The sequence below is a fragment of the Tamandua tetradactyla genome, chromosome 1, assembly GCF_023851605.1.
Source record: "Tamandua tetradactyla isolate mTamTet1 chromosome 1, mTamTet1.pri, whole genome shotgun sequence".
Taxonomy (NCBI): domain Eukaryota; kingdom Metazoa; phylum Chordata; class Mammalia; order Pilosa; family Myrmecophagidae; genus Tamandua; species Tamandua tetradactyla.
Genome location: NC_135327.1, coordinates 136,807,037 through 136,834,599, shown reverse-complemented (window position 1 = coordinate 136,834,599; position 27,563 = coordinate 136,807,037). Strand labels below are relative to the sequence as shown.

The 27,563-nt window shown below is 34.7% G+C and overlaps 1 protein-coding gene across 1 annotated transcript in view; it reads right to left on the bottom strand.

Moving 5' to 3' along the window:
* Positions 1-18,854, bottom strand: part of SEMA3C (semaphorin 3C) — a 177,798-nt gene extending 158,944 nt beyond the window's left edge. The window contains 2 exon segments of the mRNA XM_077152163.1: positions 18,055-18,196; positions 18,658-18,854. Of these exon segments, the coding sequence (XP_077008278.1) occupies positions 18,055-18,157 (103 nt within the window). The 5' untranslated portion in view covers positions 18,158-18,196; positions 18,658-18,854.
* Between the last annotated feature and the right edge of the window lie 8,709 nt (positions 18,855-27,563).

Sequence of the window (27,563 nt, the reverse complement as noted above, 5' to 3'; positions counted from 1 at the left end):
CTGAGTGGGCTTTAAAAAAACTGTGAAATACTGTACTATGACATTGCACTCTGCAAAATGAACTCAACAGTGCTGGTGTAACTGGGTGGGGATATGAGTCACTGTTTTGCCTGCTGCAGGGATTACCAGAGGTTAGCATCTAATGGATGAACTCCAACAATTACGAACCTGGAGATCATAATATAGTCAAGGAATTTTGTTTGAATTGGATTGTATCAGAAATACTTCAAAATAAATAAGTGATTACCGAAATATGCCATTCAAAAATAAAATTACACTTGACTACATGACTCTATAATGAATACTTCATATTCATTTTATATATAAAATATATAGAGAAATAATTTCCATTCAGCAAGAGTTTTTCTTTTTATCACTCAAGGAAGCACTACAGTTGTGAGATTTGCATTTCGACACACAATGAGTTGGTATTTTTACAGTCTTCCAAGCCAGACACTGGCATTTTATTCCTGGAAATATCTTAAGCATTTCTAACTTCTCGGCTCCTTATTTACCTCACTTTGTCTACTGAATTTGATAGATGCCATCAACTCCTAGATGACAGGAGTACACTAAATGCAACCACTTTCTTTAATGAGGAAATACGTCTCTTTCTATTTAAGAGCAATCAATAAGTTACAGTCGGGAGCTGCAAAACAATAATATCTTAGATTTCTGCAACTGGGAAAAAAATTAAAAATACAGAATGTCCTAGAATATCATTTGCTGTTCCATTTAATGAGACAGTTGTCTAATTTTCTTCTCCCTCTTCAACTGTGGCCAATGAGAAAAATATGCTTTTCCAACTTTGTCTATATTAGGAATATGGTGCATTATAAGGTATTAAATTATACCTTCTACAAAAAAAGATTTTTTTCTCTAATGAAAAACACTATATTGTCACATTGAAACATACTCCATAATGCTCTTGATAATGGACAACTCAAGTTTGTAATTCATGTTGTTTTCACTAAACAAGTAAAGACATCACATCCTTTACAGCCAATATTGATATTTTCAGAGGTCTTAAGTACTCAATTTGTTTATTATTGACCTTCCCATAATACTGCTTAATTGATTTCTGCCTCATAACTCCCACACATAGCTATTTTTTCCCCAAATGTTTCAATTGCAAGACAGTAGCTATGTTGCTACAATATTGCAAGACAGTAGCTATGTTGCACAAGACAACAAAAGCATCTGGATATGCCTATATTAAAGCAAAGTTAATTTCTCATTAAACTGTAAAAATATTATTTCCTGAATAAGCAAAAATAGTAAATTGGTCACATGAACAATTATACATTTCCATGTTTCCAACTATTTTTCCATCATCCATTTATGCAAGGCTAACATTGTTGATTCATCTAATATCATAAAACATGTAATCATGACATGATAACATTACATCATAATAATACAATGTCTTTTTTCCTGGACTCTCACCAACATTGGCATTATTATTTTTTTAAAAAATCTTTGCTAGTTTCATAAATAAAATATAGAATAACATAAAAAATACATAATGATTTGTAACTTTTAATAGGAGAGATCATCTTGTTCCTATCTTCACTCCCCATGCTTCGTCAAGTCGCCACTATTTCTCAACGAAATCCCAGACCTCTTTTCTGTAGGTCCTTGCACATTTATGCTTTGTTCTCGGAAGTACAGAGTCTATTTAACAATTAACCCATGGTTTCCCTGCCTATGTAACAATTCAAGTATCACAGGGCAAAGGAGAGAGAGATCCAAGTCAAGAATATTTGCTAGAAAGAAGCTTAAGGGCATGTTAAGAAAGGTTTCTGAATTATTGGCACCGCTGAACCAATGATCCTAGAACAGAGAACTGAAAGCATTTAAGCCACCATTTTGTTCTTTTTGTTCCTATATCTGTCCCCTCTAATACCCTACAATTGCCAATGTATATATGCTGCACTAATTCTTTTACTTCCCAATATGTATTAATCATCTACTATGTATATTACATTACTGAAAGATCTGCTAAAACTATGATATACAAAGGAGATCAGAATCTGTTACTATTACCAAAGGTGATATGTTGTTTCTGAGTGAGAAGAAACTTGCTCTAATCTGTTTGCTGTCTCATTACTACCCTTACTTCCCCACCTGACCACCCCTATAACCTCTTTACCTTTTAAAAAGTCAATTATCCCACAATCAGACACCAAGGGCATAAAAATGCAATTGTTCATGAGAAAGCCCATTGAACAGACATTTATTTGAATTCTCTTAGAGCTCGTCTCTGTACTAGGCCTAATGATATAAGCCAAATCAAGACCTAGCTTAGGTTGACAAGAATCTCATCAAGATATTATGATACTTCAAAGTGTAAAGGAAATAGGGTGGGCCACGATGGCTCAACAGATAGATTTCTCCCCTGCCATGCCTAGTTTTCTAAGTCATGGCTTTGAAATGGATCTTACATTTTATACAGAAATGAAGGGTGTTTGCTCTCTCTTGATGCGTTGTCAACCCTTAAGCTGCATTATCACTCCACCAATCGTGACTTCTCCAGCACTGAATGTCTCAACTACTGACTGTAGACGATAAAAACTGGAGTTTTTGGCAATGTTCCTAGCCTGGAAATCATCAGAGCAGGTGACTGAATAGACTTCGCTTTCATTGTCAGAAAAAGTTCCCTGGAAATTTCATGTTCTCTAACAGAAATGGCACTTTAGGAACTTGGGGGCAGCAGTTTCCAAACAGGCTGCAGATTGGAGTCATCTAGATTAGTTTGAAAACCCTTGTGTCTGTACCAGAACCCAAAGATAATGCGTTAATTAGCCTGGGATGTGATCTGAGCATCAGGATCTTTTAATGTGCAACCAAAGTTGAGAATCACTGTTCTGTTGCCTTGTGCTTAAATTTGCCTGTCACTCCAAACATTCTCAGAATACAGATTTTATTTTTCTTGGATTAATATTTAAGTTTTTTCTCTTATAGTCTTGTGGACTTATGATGAGGTAACAAATGGTTGAAGGAAATAAAGCCCAGAGAAAGGAGTTGCTGACCTCTGAGTAAGAAATCCACCCTTGGGCGTAACAGAAGACATTTCAGATGACTCTGAAATAACTGTAAACCTCTGGTATTTGAGACAGGCTCCCTCATATCTTTGCTCCATTCCTCAAATATGTCAAGGTTTTGGGGTGTGTATACAAGCATGCACGGGAAAGAAGGAGAGGGTAAGCGTACAAAATAAGAGAACAAAAGAGAAGACAGACCGGGAAATGGAGAAATGGAGGGGATTGTTAAGACAGTCCCCCACCACTACCATCATTATAGACAGTTTGAAATTTCAAACACCTGGAGGTTTGGAGTCAGTTGAACAACTGGGGGTCAACCTTTTGGTCAACTGACCAGTCAGGCAATCACCAGTGACTTTGCATAGCTCAAGCGTTTCTGAAAATTTAGACACAGAAACAAAAACCAGCAACAGTGCTTTGTTCCAGAGTGTTGGAGACTCTGGTTTAAGTGCAAGAGCATATTCCCTGGCATTCCAATTTAACTCTCTTCTTAATCTGCTTTATAACCATGACAAAAACCGTAATTCCTGCTATCAGAAAAATTAATGCACACAAGAGGTAGAAAGACAATATTCTAAACCAAATTAAGAAAAGTTTGTATTTCAAAGAAGCTGTTACTGCTTCTTTTATGGCACACATCAGGTTTGCTCCATGTAATAGTTACATTAATTATCTAATTGTTTTATCCTTCTTAATAGAAGACATGGTCACTGTGAAAAGGGGGTGAATACCATACTTCTCTTCATATGTGTAATCTACAGATGTAGCATAAAACATGACACAATTAGACTATCTAAAATATTTATGGAATTGAATTAGTTCTTTGCGTCTTTCTAAAAAATTCTATAACTTAATAATGTATTAACATAGGGTGTGTGTGCAGGGAGCAAAGAACAGAAAACAAACAGGCATCAAAATCTTTACAAAAAAGTCTAAAAGCTTTTTCGCATATTTATCCATAATTTTAAAACAACCAATACTAACCAGATTTTCCAGCTTATATTTTAAGGAGAACATAATTTGTAATTCTGCAACTTAACACAGATATATGCACACTTTGAAAAGTATCTTCCCTACTTATAGAACCCAGTGAATTTATCTTGAGTTATTAAAAATATAATATTTTCCCATCTTAGTATCAAATATTTATTGTGAAAATTGGAAACCAAAGATAGTTATTTGTATTAGAGGTAGTTTCAAATAAGTGCTCACGGCACTGAATTTCATTCCTAATGCACAAATGAATGGCATCACTTATTTCTAGGCCCTAATTTACTCCATTACTGCTACACATTCCATCAGCACTTGGGCTCTGAGGCTTCTGTCATTTCACGAATGATTCCAGGCTTAACCTCATAATCTCTTTCTCACATCAATTTAAAAACAATCTACAGAGAAGCTGAGGGAAAAGCAAATGCAAGGACATAAACTGTTAGATAAATATATTTCACACTTCATTTATAATTTATAATGTAATATCTGAAATATTTCTACCTAACTATATGTGCAGAAAAGTGGCAAAGAGTTATCAGAAAAGTAGAAGATGGGTATATGATGAAGTAAACAAATGCAGGTCATTAGAAAAAGAGTCCATGAAGGCAAGCTATTGGAAATAAATACATCATAACAAGAGACAAGGCTATTACAGACATAACAAGGAAGGCAATTATTTCCTTTCACCTGAAATCAGAAGCCTTATTTATTATGAAGCAGAGAGATATACACTTCTTTTTCTTCAGCAAAATATAACTTTCTGAATGTTCTTTTCTTTTTACAATTGAAAACCACATGTACCACTGTAGTCAATACAATATAATGAATAACCAAAGGATATGATACTAGCATAAAGATCTCTTTATTCTTCTTTAGATATCAAAGTAAAAAAAAAGGCAACCGTATTGAACATATGCATTACCAGCTCCCCCCCAAAAATCTGCATAATTCAATTTTCACACAAAGGTTTTAAACTCTAGTTATATCAGCAGGTTTTGAGTACTAATGGAAAGTGGAATTGATGCAATTATGTTGAACAGTGGCAGGAAGCATGGCTTTTAAGAGAATCAGCTTAAAGAAAAAATCCCAGTTGGATTTGTATTAAAGCTGTCAAAACTCTAAACTAAAGATCTGTTCTCTGTGCCAGTTAAACCCCTGCCCGATTCTGGAAAGTAACTTTCTGAAGCCATGCCAAACCCTTTGCTTGAAAATAACATCTTAATTGGTTTCTTCTAATAAAATTCAAAAGGCTCTTTTGGTAATGATAATGCATTCATTGTTTTATTCCAGCTTAATGCTCTGGTCTCTTGGAATGTTCGGAGTATTACTGTTCAGGGAAAAAACAAAAAAAGGCCAGGAGCCTGCATTTATGGAGCGGCAATCTGGCTAGATGAATCAACAAAAGTTGGAAACATATGATGCCAGACAGTCTACTTCCATAAAGAATGGTTCCATTTAAACTCAGACTTGTATATATGGCAATGAGACTCCAATCTCTCTCCATTATCTTAATCTTTATTACATAACGAAGTTTAGGTGTGAACACAGAACTACAGTGGTAATGTTTAGTAATGCTTATAGCTCTCATTGGCAAACAACAAATTACATTATCCAATAATTCTACTTAAACTAAGGGTTAATTTAAGTTATGAAGTTCTGCATTTGCTTGAATTGTAACTACTACTGTTTAAAGAGGTTGGAATAGTTATGAAAAGAGCTCCAAAACAGCCCCCATACCAAATTATCAAAACTTTGACATGCCTGGTCATCAATAACTTACTCTTTTCAGTTCTTTTTTTAAATTTAGTCTTGTTAAGTGATTTGTGTCCATATAGACCTAACTCTAATTCTATAATGAAATTCAAAAAAATACTTAATATAAGCTAGTATTCTAATCATATTGCAACAATTTGTTTATTCCATAAGCAAGAAGTCTCTCTAATGTTAAGAATTACATTGCTCTTGGAACTGTGCTTTCACATGTAATCGCCTCAATCATATAAAACAAACATATGTCCACATATGGCCACTTCTACCTGGCCCAAATAAGCAGTGTTAGGAATACCAGGGTGTTCAGCTTCCCTTCTCAGTTTCTAGTTTTATTAGTGACATCTTAGTCTTCAAACAGATCGTATTCACTATCAAATTTCATTAGTGAATAAGTGCAAGCTCAATGCACTTCACAGTTTATGAAAAATTATATGTATTTACCAAAACAAAGGTCTTTTCTATTCTATTTTTTGTGTGAAATAAGAATTTTGGAAAACAGAAGCACATAATTAAAGATTGTATTTCATAAGCTATAATTGGAACTCTGCTAAATCCCTAGCAATTGATGCTAAGTATAGCAACTTGGGTTGTAAGTCTCCACTGGCTGTAAAAGAAGTAAGCGCAATGAGCACATTTAAGAATTTACTTATTCATTCCTTTTATGTTCCTGTTATATTCTTTGTTAAGGATGGATGATCTCCTCCTAGCAGCATGTCACTCAGCAAGTATTTCTCCTTATTACTAGCCATGGGTAAATATGGGAAAGAGGGTTCAAATGTATAACTCACCAGAGAGTTATTGTACGATTCCTCACTTACAATAAACTTCTACTGTAACTAAATTTTGTAGTAATGTTTTAAGTAGTAAAGTGTTTATCAAGCTAATTATTTAATTATTATTATATAATTATTAGTTTGTGGTTATTTGTAAATATAACGTAAGAAAACATATAAACATTTTTAATGACAAAACACAATAGCTTTTTCTCTGATTTCTCAGTTTTTGTTTTGTGTATTACTGAAGAATATACATGTAGGAAACATGAAAATGTCATGAAAATGATAGATTTTTATTCATAAATTGTCTGTATATGTGTATATTTATGTATGTGTATTTATTTTTACTCAGATACATATTACCTCTCTAAAACCCATTCTATCTTGAGAAATTTAGGAATATCTTCAGAAAATGAAATCTATGCTAAAGAAACAAGAAGTATTTCATGAAAGAATTTAACATTAATGCTACGAACCCTTTGTAGAATTAAGGTTTTTTGTTTTTGTTTATTTTTTTGGCAGATCAGCAGTCTGATCCTTTTTCTTGGGAAATAGAAATTGTCTTCTATAAAACTATATTGCTTATACATCTTTTGGTTGATCAATCCCATATAGACTACAGGCTTTACATGAGCCATATATAAGCACTCTTACATTCAAAGTCTGGTTCTTGAACATTTTTCATAAGAAAGTAATTTTAGTGAGGTGGTAATAGACAAATTAATTAAGTAGGACATTTCATAATTTATTATCAAGAATCTTAAACACTAGCAAATCTTAAAATTTTGAGAAGAGCAAGAATATTTAACACCTTCACTGGCATTCCTTCAAACCAGCATCTAAGATTATTTTTATGATTGTTTTCCTTCCTAAGGCAACGTAAACAGAGGGAGACTAGAAGAGTCTATTCTAGGTGGTGACTAAGAGGAAAATGGAATCCTGATGCACATAGCACATCAAATAACACTCTTGACCACCAGAGAGGTAATTTGGGAAAGGCAAGACAAGGAAAGTATGTTCATTAATACATGAATTAGAGACAAGTAAAGAAATATAAAAAATTGGTATTTATGTATTGCCTCAATTCTTCCTAACAGAATTTGGAGGCATTTCTAGTGGGGTAATAAATATATTTACAGTATGGCATATAGTAGTCTGTAAATTATTGCTAAAAAACAGTAATTAAAAGCTTACAGTATGATAAGGCTACAGTGAAGCCACATACCTTGGGAAAGCACATAGCAAGAGGAAAATTTATTAAAATTCATATTAAGGGCTTAGCATTTCTGCAGATTTTATAATATGCATTCCAAAGTGCTTCTGATTCTATACAAGTACTGCTCATAATTAATTTTCCTGTTCTTATATTCTTTCCCTCTTCTGGTCTTGTCTCTTCCACCATCATGCAGCCTGCCCTTAGTCAAAACATATATTGGGCGGGCCGCGGTGGCTCAGCGGGCAAAGTGCTTGCCTGCTATGCCGGAGGACCTCGGTTCGATTCCCGGCCCCAGCCCATGTAACAAAAACGGAGAAACAGAATACAATAAAACAAGAAAATGTTTAAAAATGTTTCCCTTTCTTCCTTCCTTCCTTCCTTCTATCCTTCCTTCCTTCTCTCTGTCTTTCCTTTAAAAAAAAAAAAAAAAAAAAAAAACATATAGCCCCTCTGAGTCTCTGTATCTCCACATGTCAACCTACTTAACAGGAATTGCATAATAAATTTGATAACATGTGAACATTCTATGTAAATAAAAAGCATTCTGCAGAAGTAAATCATTATTATTGAGTTCTCAAAAGTAGTTAATTTTCACTGGACAAGGAGAGAAGTTTGAAATTATTGTTTCTGAAAAACACACATCTTGGAAAAGCAGAATGTTCTTGCCATCTTTTACAGCTCAGCACATTGTTTCATGGCTAGTCCTACCTTAAAATAGCACACAGCTCAGCACTCAGCTTTGCCTTTTATGTGCCCTTACTGCCAATTCTTACTCTGTGCTAGAAAACGTCTCACCTTTCTATTCCTTGCCTTTAAAGTGTTTTCATTAACAACAAAGTTCTTAAGCAATACATAAATGAAAATGAAGAAGGCAAAGGAGTGCTGGAAATTGTCCAAAGTCTGCAGCTCTCTTTCCAGGACTTTTTTTTTTTTTTTTTTTACAGTAATGGAACTAAAACCAAAATGATAGTTTTTTTATACTTCACTATATAAAAAATGTTTAGGAAATGGAAAAATTGAATGTGTCTGTGCTATATTTAGTTAACACTGCAACGGTAACCATAAAAAGGAACACTTTGAGTCATTTTCTTTTTTTTAAGAAACATTCAAGCAGTATGGAACTTACGGAGACACATCCCTGATATAGTTGCATAGTGAGGTGAGGAAGGTAAATAAGAAATATTCCCACAATTATTTTATACCTGAGCTTGTACTTACAAGCATAACCACCAAAAGAAACATCACCTATAGCAACAAAATACACACATCCCAGAGTGGTATTTTCCCTCATCCTCATCTTGATGAATCATAAAATGAGGGATGAATTCAGAACAATGTAGAGAATGGATTTTATATCTTTTATTTCTAAGGAAAAGTCAAGCTCCTCTGTGATACCCTTAACATGTTACAGTGAGTTTATATAATGCTTTGACAAAAAAACATATTTTTATTATAAATTGTGATTGATATTGACCTTAGAACTATTCATAGTGGATTTACAATAACAGCTCCAACTCTGGAGTTTGACAGCTTGTGTTTCAATGTTACTTCTTTTCAAGTCCTGTGATCTCAGGCAAGTTGCTTATGCTCTCTGTGCTTCTGTCTTATGAGTAGGAAAATACTGCATAATTTACAATGTTGTCAGAGGACTAAATGAGAAAACATAAAATATTTAGGAAATAACAGTGCCTGGCATAAAAGTAATATTAAGGTTAGAAATTACTATAATGGATATAAATAAATTTCCATAAGCATTCTACAAACAGAGAAGACAAAACAGTAGCATACACCAATTAAGGACAGGAAAATGCAAATTTTTTTCAGATTTTTTTTCTAAATCAAAAGTATCAGAGAAAGTCAACGTGATGTATACTTTTCTCAAGATATGTGAGTGCATTTAAAATGAGCTAGTTAGCATCACTCAAGTAATTTTCATTTGATAGACTTCAATAAAATTTAAACACAAATATTTACACGTATCTGTAGATAATCCAAAGAATATGGCAGATAGTTTCCAAGGAATGGCTGTGGTTGAATGATTGGATAAACATGGCATGAAGCGCACCTCTGAGGCGTTCATTCTTGGTTGTTTCCAATTGCAGCAACCTTGTGCCTTTAGGAATTACTTGATATCATAATAGCATATTTTGGCAATAGAGTCAAGCTTATCAGAGCCTGAGAAAAGTTCCTTAGAACAAGAATGACTTTGTTATAAAACATTGAAATGTAGATTTCAATCTTTTTTCTGGAAGTCTCTTAAAAATAAACCACAGCACCCCGCCATAAAGCATACAAAAAAAAAAACAGACCACAACGTATTAGTGTAACATAGAGAACATGAGTTCTCTCCAAATATTTCCCTGAGACATTCTTTGAAATACATGAAATAAAAATGCTCTCCTCTAATTCAAGCCCAGGAAAGAGACTGTGTTTTACTATGCCCCTCTGTCACACATCAATGCACACATAAAGGTAAAAATGGTCATATGAGGTTACATCTCTTGGCAATTACTTCTCATTTTCTATTCCAATTGTATTCTATAACCACTTTTACCTTGCTGTTATAAATCATAAATTTAGTGTGACTGTATCTGAGACTCAGTGATGTCCAACTCATAACGTGCATTCATCAGTTCCTTCCTGGTTCAATGGCATTCTCAAAGGGGGAAGGCTGTGGGTCCCTTCTTATTCACACAGCACCTCTTACTGAGGCTGGGTTTACTAAAACATGCAGGTGTCCTTAAAGAAGATATTTAAATGACATTTAATTTGGACCAATGAAAAGAATTAAAGTAACTGCAGTACCACGGGTTTCCCTGGGAGCTAAATATTTCAGAAGACTCAATAGGACTAGAGTGCGTATTCTCCAAGTTGAAAGGGGAATTCAAGAACAATTGGCTGTTTTTTTTCCACCTTTTCTCTTGAGCAAACGCAAGATAAACAGTTTTCAACAAACGTGCCTTGTAATGTTAATGTTCCCAGAGTTCATGAAGAGGTAATTTATTATTTTGAGTTTATTGTCCAACAACAATTCATCAGCTTTTGAGTCTAGCTCATTACTTTGCAGGGGTCCTTTCATTTGTTCTTTAATTAATAAAATTTCTTGTCAAATGTGGCAGATATTGAAAGATAAAAGATGTTTTGTACATTTCATTGTCTTGTCATTAATATACTACCAAGTCACAAGGAGACCCTTGTGACTTTACTAATAGAAATTCAGCACTAAAACTGAGTGAAAAGCCCAGAGTAAATAAACAGAAGAACTAATGCTTCTCTGCAAGTGTCATCTCTGCTATTAATATACCTGCTTCCTGATACAAAACTCACACACAGTCACTCTTATCTTTTTGAACCACTATCATTCACATATAATTATAAAATTTAACCTTGGCCTGGAAGATTGGTCAATATTAGCTAAGGAAAATGTATAAAAATAGTAGAATGGAGTTTTAATTCTTTATGGGGTCTTAATTCTTTAATTATCATTTTCCTTTTGAGTTTTAGGCAATTCTGCACCAGGCTTAAACGGGACAGCAGAATAACAGTAGAATGTCTTACTGTTCTAGAGAACACAGGCACAGATCTTCCCAGACTCACAGACAACTTCCCTGCCATGCATTTTAACGATCAATGAAATTGGTTTTGATCCTTTATAGCTTCATAAATGCTTTAAAATATTTCCATAGGCACCTGGATATTTCATAAGCATTTTGAGCCAAAGGAAAACTTTTAAGGGAGCCAGGCTGTTGCCTGTTCAGCAAAGTAATATTCAGACTTTGTTTGAAGCCTATGAGATATTTAGGGGAATTTCATTTTATTTTACTTCTTTTTTTCACAACATTATTTTCCTGTACATAAAAACCTATGAATGCAAATCCATCAGAATGATTTTTTTTAATATTTTCTGAAAATTCAGAGGTTTGTATTGGAGAAACAGAATACCCACATGACTGAATAATCTCGTCCTTGGACTCAGAGAAAGCTACTGTGTAACACTGGTCAAGTTAACTTCTGATTTGCAGTTGTTATCCAAATCTTAAAAACCAAGCAAACAAATGAAACAAACAAAAAGTTTTGCCATTTCAGTGACTTAAATAATAACTATTCTCACTAGCTCATATAAAACCAACAAATCCAGCAACTAAATCTTAATTAAAATCTTGATTTTAAGGTCGATTATTTTCTTCACCCATAAAGTACTCTCAAGAGAAAGTATTCCTGAATTATTTCAAGCTCTCACCCCAGGTATAGAAAAAAATAATCAAATGTAACATTTGACAGACTATTATCAGAGAGCTGAATTGGAAACCATCGCATAAGCCCCTTCCCTGAGGTTCTGTGGTAAATGTCTCAAGAATGGCAAACTGTTGTCTATAATTTCGAGTTGTGAAGTGTGTGCCGTGAAAAAATCAGAGTAAAACTAAGTAGACTAGGCTTTTATTAAGTTCAAGCTCATCTTGAAAACCAGACTTTTACAACTTACATCTTAAGATAATAATGCATTTGTGACAACAAATACTTTAAAAGTCTAGACATAGCTACCCGTATAGGTGCCATGGTACTAAAGAATATGACAATATCTTTGATAGGCCACGGGGCAAGCCCCTGTGGAAGGCTGGGTGTAGAGGAAGGCTTTTCCCTTTGATATTGGAAAACAAGCCTTCTTATCAAAAAAAACACACACAAAAATTTCCAGCCAAAAATCTGTAAAATTCATCAAGGACAAATGTCGAGTCAAGAGAGAAATAGAGTCATGAGAATGTGATTTGGGGGTTAACTGGGAAGGATTAATAAAAATACTGAATTCTCAGATAGCAAATCTTTAATATATAATGTGTGAAAAATTTGGAGGGGGAGAAAAAAATTGACTGCCAACTACGTAGTAGGGGATGAATCTAAAGTCCTCTGTCTACAAATTTTTAAAAGATCCCTCCTCCCATGTTATTTATATTTTGGTGGCATGACTAGGAATTGAATATCTCTTGCATTTTTCCTGGTATCAGTCAATGGGTCAAGTTAATCAAAACTCACTTAAGAGCGGTAGTAGTGTAAGCAAGATTATAATAGTTGAGGTGTTGGATTGGTAAGGAATATACAAATTTATGTCATTTTAACATTTATTAAGCATTAAATGGGAGTCTCTATGCTGAGTAAGAGAGAGGTAATTCCAGGGAGGTACAAATGAAAACCATATTTCTGTCCTAAAGGAATTTGGGGCAAATACTAACTCTAATCTAAGCCTTTGCATATTATAATAGGATTTATAATATGTGCCACCACTTTACAAACTGAATTCATTTAATTCTCAGAGGAGCTCCTTGTCTTAGCCCCATTTTACAGACAATAAATCTCTGGATTAGGGGGATTAAGAAATTGACCCAATGTATCATACCTGAAAGTAGCACAGAACCATAATTTAAAACAAATTCTGCCTGACTCCAAAATCCATGAATTTTTTAGTGGTTTATTTATTTTTGTTCTCTCCTCCATACCACCTAACCCCAGGTCCTGAATAAAAATTAAAAAAAAAAATGTTCATGAAAGCACTGAAGGGATTTGTTGAAAGAAACTTTCTCAAAGGAGATGACATTTATAAAATAAAACTAAACAATAAAACTATAATTTTAGAACAACATAGTGTCTTAGAAATCCAACTTTTACTTCAAGTTTTTTTTTTTCTTTTATACCATAGAGGAATGAGGTCCCAGAAACATCCTAGAGTTAATTGGCAAACAATCATGGTTGAGAATCCTGGAATTTTGATTTCTAGGTAAAGGCTTTCCCACTATTAGCACTATCAAACTAATATCCACACATTTACAGAGATCAAAAATACATGCCTGATTAAATGTATTTCCTAATATTTTCATAAATTTTCCTAAAGACCACTGAACAACACTCTTCCACTTAATTATAACTAAAGTTTTGCTGTTTTATTTAATTATACAGAAAGGATAAAAGTGTTAGAGTAACTAAGAAAATTTCAGAACAAGGATTATTGCCATAACGGTGAATAATCAGGGATGTTTCTCATCAGGAGGCAGATAAACCTAAATAGGTTGGTCCTAAACAACAGAGATTCAAAAAATATGAATCAAAAACTGATAGAACTGAAAGGAGAAATGGACAAATTCATAATTGTAGTTGGAGAAATTAACCTTCTCTGTCAGTAGTTAATAGAAAAAACAGATAGAAAATTCATAAGGATATGGAAAAAGCAACAACACTATCAACTAACTGGATCTAGTTGCATAAATAGAACACTGTGTAACAAAAGCGGAATACATATTCTTTTCAATATTGACCATATTCTGGGGTATAATAGAAATGTATACACATATTACAGAATTATAATCATACAATATATGTTCTTGACAGTCAGTGATTATATAAGAAATCAATAACAGAGAGATAGATGGAAAATACTTGAATATTTGGAAACTACACAACACACTAATAAATAACTCATCGGTAAAAGGAAAAAATAGCCAGAGAGATACTGGAAAATATTTTGAACAGAATGACATTTAAACCGCACTTCAGCAAAATCTGTAGGATACTGATATGGCGATGCTTAGAGGGAGTTTTACAGCATAAGGGGTTATATGAGAAAAAAGGTCTTAAGTCAATGACCTAAGCTTCTACCTTAAGAAGCTACAAAAAGAAAAGCAAATGAAACCCAAAGCAAAAAGAAATAAGGTAATACATTTTACAGCAGAAATCTATGAAATATTAAATGGAAAAAAATGAGAGGAAAAAAGTAATGAAACCAAAAGCTGGTACTTTAAAGACATAAATAAAATTAATAAAGTTCTACGCAGACTAATCAGGATTGAAGAGAGAAGACACAAATTGCCAATATCAGAAATGAAATAAAAAAACATTACTACAGATCCTACAGTCATTAAAAGAATAACACCAAAATATTATATTATGAATAACCTTATATAAAACATTTAAAATCTTATATTCACAATCTGAAATACTACCTGATAAAGCAATTTTTGTGTTTTTAATAATATCTATCTCATTTAAAAATAGTTTCTATATTTTACACACAACTCAGAAGTCACATTTTTAATCTATTCAAATACAGACAATATCATTTGTTTGAAACTCAGCCACCCTTTTTAAAAGATTACATGCAACTTATTCCTTTTATAAAATTACAGAATATTTATTCCTGATTTTGCAAAAGAATGTATGCCAAAGTCTCTGCTGGATGAAGGTAGACCCTTGACAGCAATGCTTTCCCTAATGTTTATCAAGAAATAAAAGTTTTATCTATTGCATATACATAGTCTTGGCTTTCTTATGACTCTTCTAGATTCCCCATATCTTTTATGGAAAAAATACAGTTCATATAATGCTGTGAAATGTAAAACCATCAATCTACTTGATTTTTCTTCTCCAAAAAGTCAACTTAAAATGCATTTGTATGATCATTATAATCACATAAAAAGCTATTTAGCATAACATGAGACCGATACATATTATAAAATGTAATTATTTCATAGGAGTCACAGTTTTCTTAACATGGAAGATTTAGTTAGTACACAGGCAACTAATTAATAACATCTGAAGTGCATTCTCCCAGAGGGCTGATGACCATCTGTTTGACCTTGCACTACATCAATGGGGAAGGCAAATCTGTAAATCATTGTTTTCCAAATGTTATCAGTCCATCATTCCAACATAAGAAGAAGGGATGGAACTTGGTTGAGAGAAGAAATCTCTTGTTCCACACACTTTTAAATAGACTGTGATTCTTACTTGGACTGTGAGTAAGACAAGACTGAGTAGATTCTTCTAAAGTTCCACTGAGAAACAGACAGGCGGCACACCAAGTTATAGTGATGGGGAATATTTCAGGATAAAAGAAGAGGAGGCGAGGTATTTATGAGAGAATATAAAGATGCAAGAGATAAAAAATTAAGTGACATAAATGATGTCTGCCTGATGTAGAAAATCAACTGCACTTCTCAAAAGCATCTTCCAACTACTGATTTTTGGTTGAGAAACAGTTATAGAAATTTTGAAATATGAATTAATGAAAGAAAATGTATATACATACATATTTAAATAAATATATAATTACATGTATGTCAATTCTTTACAAAGTTCTCTCTTTTAAAGTCTCTCTTTTTAAGCCATCTTGGAAGAAACAATTAACTATTATGTGCAATACTTTCATAACTTATTCAAAGGTCAGTGATAAGAATTTTGGAAGAAAGATCCCTCAGGTACAGTGTAAAATCTGTTAATAAAATAACTTTTAATTTAATGGTTGAAATTTGTACCTTTTGACAATAATTTTTGCCCAAGGGACTTTTAATTATGTTGTTTTGCCTAATATACAGTTAATTTTAGGAGTTCGGTTTTTTTATAAATTAATCAGAAATAGTAGAAATTTTACTCAATTTGTTCTTATTGATACACATCTTTAAAACATCGCCAAATTAAGTGAAAATTTATCTCCCTGATTATTTCCTACAAACATTCTTGGGAAGGGAAAAATATTAGGAATTATAGCACTTTCAGAGCAATAGTTTAATTTTTCATGCCTTATTCTACATATGTTATAAATTAAGTTATATCTTATTCTTTAAGGATGTTTTGAATTTGAAAGCATACAAAATATCAGACATATGATATTTTAAAAGATCATGATAATTCTAGTTACTCTAGAGCATAACGTCCACTGTCCTGCATATCATTTAAGCTTGGTTCTAAAAGATTGAATTACTTAATTTTGTCTGTAAAAGATAAATTGTAATTGTCTTTTCAAATACTGAGCTGACAAACTGTTTTAGGTGACACACTTGTTCTCAATAGTTATGTAAAAAGACTGAATTAGTCTAAGGTTTAGACAGCTAATCTATGAGACCATATACTGGGAGAAATATACAAAAGGTGGGGGGGGAGGCAATGCGGGAGGGGGTGGGGGGAATTAGAAATTCTATTGCTCCTGAAAGCCTTTTCTCTTTTATTTGATGCTTCACAGTTCTCAACTTAAGAGGAAAGTGTGAACAGACTGCAAGATGCTTTAGTAATTAAGAAAAAAAAAGGGGGGGTGGGAGGGAAAACTTTCTTCACAATTTAACTGGATAATCATGGGTTTTAGGGGAACGCCTGCCTTGGAGGCTGAGAAAGCAATTAGAAGCTCACTCACTAAGTTGCAAATATGACTCCTTCCGGGTCTAATATGACCTTGGGGAAAGCACTGGATGACTTAAAAAGAAAGGAAAAAAGATAGCCATTTGACTGATAAGTGTCAGTCATACTGCTGTCTGAAATTGGAGATAGCAGAGAGTTTCAAAGACACCCTGCTATCAGAAGTCTGAGAGTATACTGTTTATCAAATGAAAGTGAAAATATGTCTGATGACACTGAGGTTTAAGCAGAGACAGAGTTCAAAGAAGTAATAAAAACATTAATGACCCTGATTGGCAGAAGGGCCTTCCTCATCCACCTCTTATGCCACCTGTCCAATTAGTATGGGTAATTTAATTGACCAATATCATCCATCTGTAAGTGGTTTGAATTAAATGCATTTAAGTTTCATTCATATATTTTACACACCATTCCCTCAGAGGATCTTACACCTTTTGTGTTTGTGAAAATCTGAAATCATACACATCGTCCTAGGCTTCTGAAGAGAACATTTGTACTCAACAGCAGACAAAAGTATATTTCCAATCAATTTTTTTTAGGTCCTTTTCAATTAATTACATAACTTTGCAAACCTGAGGAAATCCTTGTGGAAGCAGAAGAAACACCATTAGGTTAACACATGGAGTGACCAGTTTTGAAGCTAATGCCGAAAATTCACTGGATGAATTATTCTGCAGCAACTAAATAGACACAGCTCTTTCTAATGCTGAGGAGTAGCATATTCTGTAATAGGGGTACTTCTCAATAAATCCACGTGAATGAATATTAAGGTGATCTTTGAGCTCTTCCCCTCCCAACCTCCTCAAACATAACTTCAGAAGAAAGTTGTTTTTTAAAAAAACAGCAATATACACCTCAAGCATTTCCACAAATATTTTTCAAATGCATTAGAGGGCTTTTATCTATTAAGCAATAATTTAAAATAGGCATATCAATCAAAAAGCAGCCCCATAGATATTTTAAAATTTAAACCACATGCGATAATATTTAATCTCATTAACCTATTACTTCTTTATCTTGATATGAAAGAAAAAATAACTTTTCACATAACATTTTCCCGAGTGTTTATCAACTTCCTTACCATCAAATGTTAAATAAACTCTTGCTTGTGGCTGGGAAGATCCTTTTGCACAGACAGAATAAATAAATACTCCAATCAACACATGAATAACCCGGAATGCCATTTCTTCAGATTTTGCAATTTAACATCCAGGAGAAAATACCTTTAGAAGAGAGAAAATACATTTGTTATATCCCATTTCACTTCCTACAATTGTAAAAACAGCAATCTTGACCGAGCACCCTACACATGCAAGATACATCTGAGCTTTTACAGTAATCAGACAGTAGGAGGTGCTGTGACTTTGCTTCTCAGATGGGAAAACCTGGATAGGATTCATTTACGTCTGGAAGTCTTTGCAGTAAGAGAAACTGTCCCAATTTTCCATCAAAATAATGCTAATATCAAAACAGAACAAAGCAGCAAGGAAGTATTATTTATTGTTTCCCAAAGAAAAATTCAATATTTTAACTCATCTTTTCTCTAAAAATTACATCACATTAAAATGACTTGAAAATGGTACCAATATTGTTAGTGGTTGAAAATTTCTCTCCCACCCACACCCTCTATAAATACAGTAATAATAAGAAAATCCCACATGAACATTCATGAGCATCCACTCACTTTCATTTGCTCATTTGGATTAATCATCTCTGATGGTGTTTCCATGCATAAAACTAGGTTTGCTCAATCCTTGATCACTAAAATCACTCTCATCAGTTATCTGCCAGTTCAGATAGATGACCATGCAGCTGTTAAATGATTCTGATGAGGTAACCATGGACTCCTGCCAACTTCAAACCAATGACCTAGTGGTAAGCAATCCAACAAACCAAGTAGCCTTCAATGCATCTTTTTAATAAATCAACCAGAAAGTAGGTTGTCAAATTCCAAAAGACAAATCAGAGAGACAAGTATTATTGCTTGAATCTGCAGCTATAAAATTGATACATGCTATTATCTAATTTCTAATACCAAGGAAGATCGCTGATAGGTTATTACAAATCTACAGGAGCTCTAGTGGCCAGAATATGTAAAATAAATTCAGGACTGTAAAAGGAATCCAATTATTTTGAGTCTAGTAAAATCATATATATTTTTTACAGGTTTCAACAATGCTAATCTTCAACAGTGTGACTCTTAAAATTCAAATTTCATTACCAATTTTAGTTAATAAAAACACCACTAAAAATTGATCCCAAAATCCATTAATATAGAAGAAAAAAGGTCAATTATACTGAACTTTTAAACAAAAATTATAAGTTTATTTCCTATGGATACATATACAATGAGCGTTAGAAACTAAATCATATGTCTCTTTTACCACAGGGATGGAGAGAAACCTGAGAGATGTTTGTGTTGGTAATTTTCAAAAGAAACAGTTTCTTCCTGCTTCCACAACCTCTTCACCCTGTCATCCCTAAATTATGTTAAAAGGAAAATTGATTTTATGGGTAATATTCCCTTAGTAATTTACTCCCTGGTTTTGTTCACTTTATAGTTAAACCGAAAAGAAAAATCAGCTATAAATACACCTCCTCTTTGTATCTTTATTAAAGCAGGTTGATAATATTTACACATTTTTACACATTACTATTATTAGTAGCTTATCCAATAGGTCTCCCCATTAGGAACATACGACACAAATTGCAAAGGGTAATACTTGGGATGAAATGACAGGTCAAGTGCGTCAAAATACAGAACAATGTCATTTCAATCCTTCCTAGTGGTAAGTGAGGAACTGAAAGCCAAGCGCCTCACACATGCCCGCCCACCCCCCAAAGTATTTTACAACTTCTTCCCTTTAACTCACTTAGACAAACTGCTTGTTTTCACTTCTACTGATCCCAAACTAATAACACGTAGGAAGAAGATTCCTTTATGACCTCCCGAGCAATCTGCCTTAGAAGGCATTGTAATCTTCAACTTTAAACTCTCCGCAGGTGTCATAGTCTACAGAAACAATTCAAGCCGTGCTCTCAGCAAGGAAAACACTTCCCCGACAAACCGCATGTGCCCTTAAGAAAATGTCCAGACTTGAACCTACCGACCTACACAAAAGTCAATTCACAAACCAAAAAAGTGATATTTTGCTAACCTGCCGAAAGCTGAAAATAACGAGTCCAGCTTACCGAGGTTGGAAGAAATCAGCACGGGAAAGTCACCTATTCGCTACGGGTTTGGATCCGCGGGTGTCTCCGATCCTTTTTCCCAAGAAGATCTTAATTTCTAGAGCGTCCCAGCAGTGAAATTCTTTCTTCCAGGTCCTCCTGAGTTTCTTTGTAAAGGAATCCTCAGCGCTGCAGTGCCGGGCCCCTAGAGCCCTTCTCTGCGTCCCTCAATCCAGCACCTCGGAGTGAATGGAAAGTGGCCTGGCGCGGGGGGCGAGCGCTCGGGTGTCTGATTACAGCGACGCGGCGCGCGGCTCGGGCTGCCCGGGCGCGCCGCCCAACCGGCTCACATCAGCGGCCGAACAGACCCGGCCGCATCTCCACGGGCGGCGAGGCCCCACCCAGAGCGCGCCCGCGAGAGGGTGGCAAGGAGCCGCGAGGGCGGGCGGGGCGGACCGCGAGAACAGGCAGCCCTCGAGATGCAGGAATGCGCTGCAGCAGGCTGGAGGCTAGCTCAACGACTCTGTTCCTTTCGCAGTCTGCAGTGGAGTGAAAAACTTGTAGGGTGCGCTCCAAGGTTTTGTTTGTTACCGGCAGTTCTTGGAAGACAGGCAGGCTTTGCTTGGCCGTAAATATCAAAGTGCAAAGCAGTTTTTGCCAAAGAAGAATCGCCTCAGCCTTTTAAGGCAAAAAGATGGGCTTTTTTTTTTTTTTTTTTTTTTACAAGGGCATGTGTCTTTTCCTTTTACTGCAGCTAATTTTCTAAAACCAGTTGAGATAAGTCAACAACCTTGTCACCGAAGTTCATGCTTGGAATGGCTATTGTTTCCTATTGCGTTTCCTTAATATCCTGAAGGGAAAAATTCTTTTGACCTCCCAACACTGACTCACATCCAGTACCCTTTCTACCAGGACACTCCCCAAATATAATTACAAGCAGAAATACTTCACAAGTGTGTGGAGGAAGGCTGTTCTGAATTCTGCCAACAGCAGAGGTTTATAAATCAGAGGCATCACTCCACCACTATATTTTTTCGAGTAAAACTGTTAAACTTGCGAATCGACTTTGATATTTAAGTGAAAATCACTTCTCCGGACCACAATGAACCAGCTGTCTAACTAACTATAACGATGAGTTTCGACCCTATAAAAGTCAGCAGGCGCTCGCTTAGAATCACTATGGACTTCAGCCCAGCAGATGTCACTATAAGGAGGCAACGTGACATAATTTCTTCACCTTGTTCCTTATTATTTGCTCTAGAAATTCATTAAATTCTTGCAAATTGTACTATAGAAAACATCTCTGAGAGTACAAGATCATTGCTCATTTTGGACAGTTATACTGAATCCCAGATAGCAGAAAGTGAATAGGTAACACACATCTTTCACGTGTCTAAACACCAGATCTTATGTCCAGTAGATATAAATACTCTTGCTGTACAGCTTAGAAATAAAAGGATCTAGTCAAATAAGGATGCAAATTTAAAAGTTCAACATTGCATTATAGAATCTATATTATCTTTAAACATATCTATGTTTATGAAAGAAATTTCCAGTTCAAAGGATATATTTTTTTAAAAAAATTAATACAATAAACTAGGTTTTGTGATGATTACTGCAACAAAAACATGAGCAGCCCCTTGACATGAGCTTGCAATGATGGATTTAACTTGCAAAGCATCTGGCAGTATTAAAAACCAGATGTAAAAGTGAATAAGTACTAGACATGCTTCTCTGAAATACCTCTAAAGCTCATTAAAATCCAGGTTACAACTACCACTTTCATCCTCCTACTGGTATCTGAGTCAGCATTTATAAATTAAGGAAGGAGGAGAATAAATCCTTAAAAGGAGAATTGGTGTGAGCATTAACAAATTATGTAATTAGTAATTTAGAAAGTAGGGCAATTAGAAAGTGATTAATCTACAGATCCATGTAAGATAGAACATGTTTGTATATTTTATTTGTAAATTTCAGGGAACCAAGATAAAGAAATGCAAGGCGAGACACATGTCAAACAGTCTATGTACAAAGGAATTTTAGACCAGACTCCATTCACAAAAGCCCAAAGACTTAGTTCAATCTCTCGCACAAATTCACCAGGCTTTGGAGACTGTGACAAATAGCTTAGATTTAATCAGTCTATGAAACTTGTGCTGAGATTCCTTGTTATCTTGCTTGGCTAAACCTCTTTTCCATGTGCTCCTGGGATTTAGGGTATTTGCTTAGTACTGAGATATTGACTGTGCCTCAAAATGAATCATAAAAACACTGATAGGCATGTGCCAGATAGAGTCAAGCACAAGGATGCAATTAGTGCTCATGCTTGTCTGAAACTTAGACCGCAATGAAATTTCCAGAGTAGTTACAGGTGTCCCTAACACAATTTACCAGCACACGCTTTTCCCCAAACTGCTTAGGAGCCTTTTTAGCTATTTTGTGCACCTGCACAAAAATGGGACTTGCATAAGAAAGGTTGGTGGTCAGTGCCACTTTTCCAGGATGCAGTCTTTCTCTCTGTCCTTGCAAGTGGGAAACAACATGAACTAAATCAGTGACCTAGTTGGGAGAAAGAGGACTTAAAATGAATCTTTGGTAGTAATTGCACAATTAAAACACTAATTGCAAAGTTTTGCCCCATGAAAATGTTACCTTGAGAAAAACATCTGTTAAAACACTTAGATTCTTTCTCATGAAAATGTTTTAGAAATAGTGTAATATCTTATACACTGAAGTTTCTCTGATAAAGTTGCATGGTCATATTTTTAATATTTAATATTTGAAGATCTTGTAAAAAGCTATCAAATGGTTGCACTGATTTTTAATAATGTATCTGTCCTCCCTTTCCAAGTTTGTATAGCTATCCTCTTCTAATGTAAAGAAAATAGAATTTTTTCAGAGTTTATTTCCTGCCATACAAATGATTCATATAAACAAACTTCACCCTGACTAGAGAACCGCAGACCTTCAGAAACTTCGAGTACTCTTCTTATTAGTCATAGCTACTGTATTTTTTCTCAGACCTAGATAGTCTTTAGATAGACCATAAATTTATATACATATAAACATATACCAGACACTGGGCCTGCTTTCTGCAAAACATTCTATAATGAATGAAGTTACTGTTTTGCAAAAGAGAACATGGAAGATTTGTCTAAACTCACAGGAATAGTAACTATTGGAATGGGAAGAAAATTAAACTCAGGAAAAGACTCCACGTTTCACACTGTTCAGTGTGGACCTACCTGAACTATAGCTGATCTAGTTTCCTCTCCTAAACTCTCCTTTCCCCCTTCTCCTTATTTTCTCTCTCTTTCTCCTTTTCTCAACTTCCGCATGGCAGACCTTTGGATTTCCTGAACCATATCTTTAGAAAGTCTGTTCGAATGGTTATTTACTTTGCTTGCATCATCCCTCCTTCTCCTTGTTACCTTAGAGCTCTGAGGACCAAGCCGGTCAAACTGGTCTGGTTTAGAAAACTGCATGTGGAATTGATGTCTGCACAGTTGATAGATTTTAATAGTTATGCCATCAAATCATTCCTTGTTTTTCAATAGTATGAGTTTTAATGTACATCCCTAACCCTTGTTCACTTTTCTGTTGGCACGTGCTATATTCTTCTCAAATTGTAGAGTCACTGGAATTAAAATATGTTGGTGATAGCGGTTTGCTCTGGTGAGGGAAACTGAACAGAAAGAGGAAAGAGATATTTCATGGTTTACCCCCCTTTTTTGTATTTTTAAACAAGATGAATATATAAGCTATTACAAAATTAAAAATTGAAATCTTTAATATTTCTAAAAATGCCGTTAAACCCCCAAATACAGAAAATGTGACATTTCTCAAACAAAACAAATTAAGAGCATCTTCTCTAACATTTGAATATTACAACATTTGAAATGTAAAAGTATGATAATAAAGAATTTCAGTAGTGAGAATCTGTTAGTGGCTATACTTCTTCAGTAAAAAAGTGTCATGTGTACATGCAAAAATGAACAAGTGCTGTGATCACTCATATTTTTACTACAGGGTAAAATATAAATTCTGTTTGTTCTTTACTTATCGGAGTCTTTGAATTGAAACCTCAGTGAAGGTAGAGTATATCCCTTGAGTATAGTTGCAAAACGACCCATGATTATTTAATTAAAAATGTTTGTTAGCTGGTTATATGCACAGCCACACCTAAAGTCATATTTCTTTTGAGGAGCTCAAATGGCTTTTGTGGACACTTGTTATATCTAAAGCTCTCTTTCCCCTCACCTGGGAGTTAAAAATCCTTTCCACATTTCTGTTCTCACAGGGAGCCATGAGAAGCCTGCAGAGTGCTTCTAATTGTCAGGTGCATGTAATGGAGCTCAAAAATAATAACCAATTGGAGCAATGAATGCAGGGCTATTAGTTACGGCTAATTGATTCCCATTTACAGCACATCAGCATGATCACAGACCTTTTCTATGTAAGATTCAAACTTTACTCTTTTTCTAATCTTCAATGAGTTTAAATGGTTGACCAGAAAGTGTCATATTAAATTGTGGAAGCAATAACTTTCACATCCCAGCAAAAGCACTTTCCTAATGAAAGGCATATGACAAACTCAGTCCTCCTCCATCCCAGTAACTTTTAGGAGGTAGGGAGTGCCATGTGGGAAATTAGAAAAGAAGCAACCATTCATCTTTTTAAATTTATTTTTATTCATGATACTTAATGCTTTAAAATTTCAAGTGACATATAATAACTTTAAAGAAACAGGGTATGCAATTTTTCATTTTTTAAGAACCATAGCTGAAGCTAAGATATAGAACTATTGGGGTGCATTTCAAGTCAATATTTTTTCCATTACGGGATGTGTCCATTGCAGTGAGTCCATTGAGCTTTAAACTAGAAGTGTCGCAGAAATGGTAGCATGATTTAAAGGCATGCGTTACTTAATAGATTCTTTACAAAGAGTGGTATTTCTTTTAATATCCATAACAACTCCTTTAAAAAGATACACCATTTTACAAATGAGGAAGCCCATTCAGAAATTGGAGGCCCAGACCAGGTCTGCTTGTTCCAAAACCTATACTCTGTCTACTGTCCTTCCTGGGCTACTTAGGATATGAAGAACGTTTTCTGGTATTGTTGAGTACTTATCACTCATGACTCATATTTGAACTGGAAATGCACAGGTCTTATCTTAGCTATGAAACTGTAAATGGCTTGTGGAACAGAACCCTGTCTTCTTTAGATCGTTTACAATATCTAGTACGTGGACAAGCTTGGCACGTAGAAAAAGAAGGATTTCAAGGAGAATGGTGGAAGGGAAGAGGGAATCAATATTAAATTGGCCAGGAAAAAGGCTACATAATTATAAAACAAAAACTCTTACAAATACTTTATATTATATTAATAGTTATATAATGTCTTTTATTCCCTTCAAATATCTAGTTTGCAAATACAGTTACGTATTTATGTAGTTATGTAAACACAGTAAGTGACAGCCCAAAATCAAATTTGCACAGTTGATTCAAGCTAAGGTAATATGAAGTTCAATATCAAGTAAGGTAAAGTCTGATTTTCAAATGACAAGTGACAAGTAGTCCTGCAAATTGTCTCTAGAATTACTAAAGTCTTTTGCTCATTTACTGAAGGATAAAGTTCCAGCTGGTGGCTCATACATTCCCTTGGAATGTTTTACCTGAGTTAATTCTACATCCTACCTATCCCTTCCTCTTTCCTTCCTCTTACACCTCAAACTTCATATCTACCAAGAACCTTAGCTGGCCATTCTTTGACCACATCATTGCCTTGCTCACACTTCTGTGACTCTGCACATGCTGTTTCCAGTTTCCCCCATCTCACCCACCTAGCAAATTCCTTCTCAGTCATTAAGATTCACCTCAAATAAATCCTCCTTCATAAAACATTCCTCTCCTCTAATCCTAGGTAAAAGGAGGCAAGTCTTGGAAACTCTATGCAGAGTGGTACCTTTATCAAGTTTGGAGTTAAACACATTTTGATTTAAATCCCTGATATTGAACACTTTGGTTGTTACTTACTTGCCAGTTTTAGTTTTATTATTCATAAAATGAAAATGTTAACTACCTTTAGGTTTATTGGATAATTAAATGTTATAAAGTGTGTTAACACCCACTTTCTCTCTTCTGCATTCTCATAGTGGTCTGTTTGTCACTCTGCTGTGCCTCTAATGTTACAGTTATGTGAAGCTTTTCTCCATTGACTCCCAAATACTCAAGAACACGTCATAGGAATGTTAGACTTTTTGCAGCTAACAGTGAAATTTTGTCCTGGCACACAGTGACTGGTGGATATATGATTGCTCAATTGAACTGAATTTTTTCTCAAAGATATTTTATAGACCATAAAAAGTCTAAATAAAATATTTTCTTTTCACTGATAGTGTTTCATTTCAACACATGCAATTTCTAATAGGCTCCTTGCATAACTAATTTCTAAGCTTAAGACTTTATGTTCCAAAGGTAATTATGTTTATATTTTTCCTTTCAAGTGATATTGGGATTTGAGTTTGTAAAAACCATGGAACCATTTGAACTGGCTTGATTTTTTTTTCCTCATGCAAAAACATTTTTTTAATTTGTACATTTAGTCACTATCATCGTACACGCTAGGCATTCCTGGATTATACATCTCAGTCTTTATCGTCTATCTTTCCTTCCGGTTTCACATGTGCCCCCAGACCTTCTCCCTCTATCATTCTCATATCCAGCTTCATTTAGTGTACTAAATTTTTGTGCTACAATCAGTAGTATTGTTATCCATTTCTAAATTTTTTACTATTAGTCCTATTGCACAATCTGTATCTCTTCAGCTCCAATTACCCAATATCTACCCTATTTTTATCTCCTGATAGCCTCAGTTCTTAACTGAAATTCTCCAAATGTTAGTTCATATCAGTGAGACCTTACAGTATTTGTCTTTTTGTTTCTGGCAAATCTCACTCAGCATAATGTCCTTAGGGTCCATCCATGTTGTTACATTATTCATAACTGTATTCTCTCTTAGAGCTGTGCAATATTCCATAACACAGCTTGTTAGCCACTCATCTGTGGATGGACATTTGGGCTGTTTCCATATCTTAGCATTTGTAAATAATGCTGCTATAAACACTGGTGTGCAAATGTCCGTTTGTATCCTTGCCATCATGTCCATGAATAAATACCTAGCAATGGTATTGCTGGATCATATGGCAGTTCTATACTTAGCTTCCTGAGGAAGCACCAGACTGCCTTCCACAGCAGTTAATACCATTTTACATTGCCACCAACAGTGCATAAGTGTGCCTCTTTCTCCACATCCTCTCCAGCATGTTTCATTTCTGTTTTTTTTTTTTGATAATGGCCATTCTGGTGGGTGTGAGATGATATCTCATTGTGGTTTTGATTTGCATTTCCCTAATAG